At 29.9% G+C, this 5,590-nt stretch overlaps 1 protein-coding gene across 1 annotated transcript in view; it reads right to left on the bottom strand.

Moving 5' to 3' along the window:
- Window positions 1-1,927: 1,927 nt before the first annotated feature.
- LOC125851777 (uncharacterized) overlaps window positions 1,928-5,590 on the bottom strand; it is a 13,656-nt gene continuing 9,993 nt past the window's right edge. The window contains exons 3-4 of the mRNA XM_049531526.1: window positions 3,238-3,251; window positions 1,928-2,252 (exon numbers count right to left, since the gene is read on the bottom strand). Of these exons, the coding sequence (XP_049387483.1) occupies window positions 1,928-2,252; window positions 3,238-3,251 (339 nt within the window). The remainder of the gene's footprint in view (window positions 2,253-3,237; window positions 3,252-5,590) is intronic.

Genomic DNA, 5,590 nt, shown 5'->3' on the forward strand with positions numbered 1-5,590 from the left:
TATAACATAATAAATCTCCATCATTTGAGTCTCACTCTTAGGACAATAGCTTGTTAATGGACATAAGAAATAAGAACACTGTGGAACATAACTTTTAGCCATCAACCGTGTAATTCACAATAGTACATGTACAACAATGATACATTAAAATTAAGAAAAATAAACAGCTGACATTCCAATTCCCTTCAAAGAGGGTCTTCCTAGAAATGGAATAGTATAAAAATGATTTATTCGATAATTTATATTGTTCAAAAATTGTGCGATATAAAAGAAACATTTTTGCCTTAACATACCTTAAATGTGAATTTGGAATAACATGCAGATAATCACTTTTATATTGGTAATTGAATATGACTTCAAATCGAATTTCCCAAAATAATACATGGAGTTTTAAAAATATCATGAAAAAGCTCACTTAGGCAAATTAATGGGTCTTGCAATGACAAGCACATTACAAAAAGGTGAACCTACTCGCGTCAAAAACGAATAATAAGGGTTCTCTGACTATAAATAAGATAGAGTCAGAGATAGAAATGAAAGAATAATTTGGAGTTAGCGCATGGGATTTTGAACTTTGAAGGAGAGTTAGACCAAGAAAGCAAGAATCAACCCTACTAATTGAGGTATGTTGTTTGTGACAATCTGATGAAATAGCAATTCATTTATGCTATCGCTCTAATCCTAAAATGTATGTCTTCATTTACATTATTTCTCCATATTTTACTTTGGATGGTTTATGTTAAACCAATGGTCTATTAAAAAAAAACATTCTACCTCTAAGGCAATGGTAAGGAATATGCATACACTTTACTCTCTCTCTCTCTCTCTCTCTCTCTCTCTCCAGACCCTACTAAGTGGGATTACACTGAATTTGGACTATTATTTCCGATAAACTCTCGAATGTACAAAGGTAGAATGTTATTTTCGATAGACCCTCAAATCAAGAAAAAAAATTCAAAGTAGAATAGGAAAAAAATAGTATAAATGAAGATAGACACTCTATGATTAGATCTAACATAAATGAATTGCAATTACATCACATTGTCACACACAACATACCTCAATTAGTAGGGTTGATTCTTGTTTTCTTGGTCCATATCTCCTTCAAAGTTCAAAAACTCACGCGCTAACTCTAGATTATTTATTTCGTCTCTATCTCTGGCTTTCTCTTATTTATAGTCAAAGAACCCATATTATTCACTCTTGACGCGGATCCTAATTATCACCTAATTTAGTGGACCTTTTCGTAATGGGCTTGTTATTGTGAAGCCAATTAACCTGTCTACGTGAGGTTTTCATGATATGTTCTTGATTAACCATAATGTTATTTTCATGTCTTTCTATTTTGCCTAAACTTTTGCTTTCTCGATATATTTTCACATTATGAGCCTTCTTAAATTGATAAGTGTCGTCATGTGGAGAACCTAAACACTATGAGTATTCATATATGGCAAATAGATTTAAGCAAATAATGCACCGTAACTATAGTTTATCTAATTACGCTCCATGGCTATAGTTTAGTTTGTTATGGAGCCTTAGATTTGTATATCTCATTTTTTTGTTTTTAATTTATACAAAAAAAAAATTAATAAATGGATATATGGACACTAAATATGATAACATAAAACTTTTAGAATACCATGATTCATGCTAATCGTTTTTTAATAAAATATTGTATCCAAAATGAGTTCTACTACGATACTGACATCAATATTTATACAAATTAATTACTAAATAAGAGTATACGCATATGTATAAATATACAAATATATCCATAAAATATAGAACTATTTGTATTATAAATTATATATGTATATGAATATATGACTTAAATATACACATATATAAATACACCTCAATATAGTTATGTATATATGGAATTAAATCACATGTTCATTTCAGAAAAATGATCTTCAATTTCCTTTTCTCATTCTTCTTTCTCTGGGGGAAGAGGTTCCTCATCTTCAAATCGGAATACTAAAGGAAGTGTTTCTTTGACAGAAACATGTTCCTTCTCTTCTAGAGGGGTGACGTTATTACGATCATCGACATTTTTTATTGAATCAACAATAAACTTCAGAAACTCAGACTCTTCAAGAATCTTCTTCGGATTCTTTCGAAGAGCATTAGTTGAAGATTTGAATTCCGACTTAGAATATAAGGTTGTATCGGTAAACTCTTTGGATTTGCCCCTCGTCCTACACACGTTTGAGTTAGAAGAAGCAACCTCGTCTGCTGCATTCTGTCGCACCCTATTTCGAACAAGCCGAAATAGTTCACAACATAATACGGCTGCCACTCTGTTTTTTTGGAAAGAATCATTTTGTTTTGTTTTAAAGTCGCCGCCTAAATTTTAAGGAAAATATTAGGAAAACCATTTTTTAAATAAATGTAAACTCTGTTTGATTTGTGAAACCAGTGAGATTCTGAGTAAGGGTTTTGGTTACTCGAGGGGAAGGTGTTAAGCACCCCTCAGAGCCTATCCGGAGATAGTCCTTAAACTCAATTTAGGAAAAATATGATTAGAAAAACTTGTTTATTTATTTGCTTCAAAAATTAAATGATAAGTTAATTAGTTAGTTTAAGAAAAGAGTACACTACAAGGTACGACATATGTATGTCTTATAAAAGAGTAGTGTGTTTATCATATTGTAAAATAAATAAATAAGTATACTTAAAATGTATGATAAATTCATATGTAAAAAATATATTTGTATCATAATAAACTTATCTTAAAAATATGTAGATGTTGAATTTACGAAAATATATCATCTTATTAAGACGCAAAATAAAAATAAGATAGTAGTTGAGTGTAAATATGTGTAATTTGTATGAAAATTCATAAAATAGAATTTCCTAAAAATTAAAATAAATAAATAATAATTATACTAAAATTTTGTGATCTAAGATAGTAGTTGAGTGTAAATAGAGTTTGTGATATAAAATTTGTTTAATATAAAGTATAGTATATAATGTAATTTGTTTTTTTAAAAAAAAAAATATGTGAATGTTTATTATTTTATTTACATGTAGAGATAAGTTGACATTTGTAAAAGTGAGATGTAGTAAAATGATATGTGTATTCAAGTGTAGGGATTTATAAATTCTATAAAAATATGAGTAACATTGGTAAAAGTGGTAGTAGAGTATAACAAAATAATAGGTCATGTGTAGAGAATAATAAATCTAAAATATAAAAGTTATACCTTTATGTGTATGACATATATATGTATGTACCTTGTATTTGCAACCTGTTGGCATATTTAAAATTTGAAATAGCATGTTAAGAGATTAGAGTTTAGAAATATTTCATTCAAAAGTAAGAATAGACATTATATTTTATAAAGGGGTGATAAAAAAAATAGGCCAACTTTCCTAAAACAATATATATTTTGAAAGGGTGATTATTTTAGCCTTATATATCATTAAAGGTTATTTTTTAAAAAAAACTAATTTTCAAATTCATTTGGAAATCCCAACTTATGAGTTTTATTTTTTCCTACTTAAACACCTAAATGAATATTATTTCACGCTTTTGAACTTCATTTGGACATCTTTTAAAACTATAAGCCCTTCTTTTCAACTTAAGAAGCCTAAAAGAATGTTATAAGTAAAAATGCTAACCCATTTTTTAAGAAAATATCTTTGTATCATTTGTTCTAAAGGTGTCTCAACTAATTTCATAAACAAATAATATTAGTTCACGTAAAACAAGCTTCAAAATAAAAGACAAACAATATATCAAAGCTTGTAAGTAAAGGTTGGCCAATATATCCAAACAATATAATTAAGACTCGAAAAGAGGAAGACTAAGAAATATTGGACTCCTAATTTGCGAGGCTTCAAGCGTTGCGATGATCCAAATTTGCTGGTGGCCTAATATTTTAGGCCAACAACGAGTTTCAAAGTAGAAACTCCAGCCCTCCAATTGTACATGAAACATAAGGAAAAAAAAAGAGATTAGGAACTTAATATTGAGACAAAGAATCGATCAAACAAGTATGTGAACTTGAAGTGATACCTATGAATACAAGTTATATTCCAAAAAAATTAAAAAAATTAAACAATATGTCATAAAAGAGCAGCAAACAAAGATGTGATATTATACTCAAATGAAGTATGTATTTCCCTCTTAAATCATGCGAGAAAGCAATCAACATGTGTTGGTACAAAAAGGTCTGCCTTTCTTCTTATTTAAGAAATATTTGTTTGTCATGTGAGGAATGTAGGGTAAAAAAAAGAATTGATCCTTTCAAATAGTAAATAGATAGAGCTTAATTAAGATAAACTCAATTTGATTAAATTATAAGATGAAATATAAGTTATGAATAAGCTGAAACATGAAGGCCCACTGTTATTGACATAATATTTCTAAAGTTTCTTGGCGTAAATATCTCACAATGGCGTAAGTAGATTTATCATGGAGAGATAGTGCATAATTCAAGAAAAAGTGCAGGCATTTACACTCCTAAACATATTTGTCCATTAATTCAGACTCTGTTCGGAGTACTTATTAAGTTTGAAAGTGAAGAATTAACATGACAGAAAATTTAACAATGCAATGTTCAACCATTTCCATCAATGCTTTCTTGAAATTAAGTTTAACCAAAGGATTACTCTAGAGATATGACTTTCAAGCTATAACGCATTCAAAAGAGACGAAGACGTACAATGATTCAGCTTAATATGCAAACATTATATTAAGGAAAAATATTAGGATCAGATTTTCCCTTACTCGTAGCCCCTTTTAAGGAAAACAACAATAAGATCAGCTTGGGAAAATCTCTTCTTTTTTTTTATCTGTGTCGATAACTTCTTCAGATCGAAGTCAATCATCAAGGTTTAGGAACATAAAATACTTAGGCTGTTATAATCAAGTAACTTTGAAGAAGATCAGGCAGTTTAATTCTCACACACTCAGTTTATGGAGAGTAGATTCCTAAAAGAACTAATGAATTCAAGCTCTAACGAAACTTCATACTAGCAACTCAACGAGTAAACATAGAAACTAACTTGACAGATACCAAGAGGAAGATTTAAATGATCACATATTTTCAGAAATCGAAAAATAAATAAATAAAATAAAAACGAATACTGACCTTGTGTAGAGCAGCAAACTAGAACTTCAAAGCTAAGAGATTTAAACTTCGAACTTTCTCAAACTCTAATTCAAAAAAGAAAAATAGAAGGACCAGAAAAAGAAGAGAATTTTTGAACTCTAAAAAAAACTTGAAGTGTGTTGCAATATTTGCTCTTTTGGATAGTTCTTTGAATTTCCTGGATGATTGTTGGATTGCTCTTGGATCCGTTTTTTCTCCATCGTTGTTCGAGAACCCAAGGGGTCCTTTATAGGCAATTTTGGAGAGGCTTCCATTCTCATACCCATAAGATTAAGGGTGAGATGAATCAAAATCTAATGGTCCTTCGTGTCCTTCACTTTTCAGGCGGAGTAATGGCGGTGGAGGGGCTTTTGAGGTCTACCATGGTTCAGAAAAGATGATGGAAGAGATGTAAAGTTGACATGAGAAGGATATGATTGATGGACGGTGTGGGGAGATATATTGATGACCATCGGAAATTGCCATTTTCC

This window comes from Solanum stenotomum, unplaced genomic scaffold (genome assembly GCF_019186545.1).
Source record: "Solanum stenotomum isolate F172 unplaced genomic scaffold, ASM1918654v1 scaffold29929, whole genome shotgun sequence".
Lineage (NCBI taxonomy): Eukaryota > Viridiplantae > Streptophyta > Magnoliopsida > Solanales > Solanaceae > Solanum > Solanum stenotomum.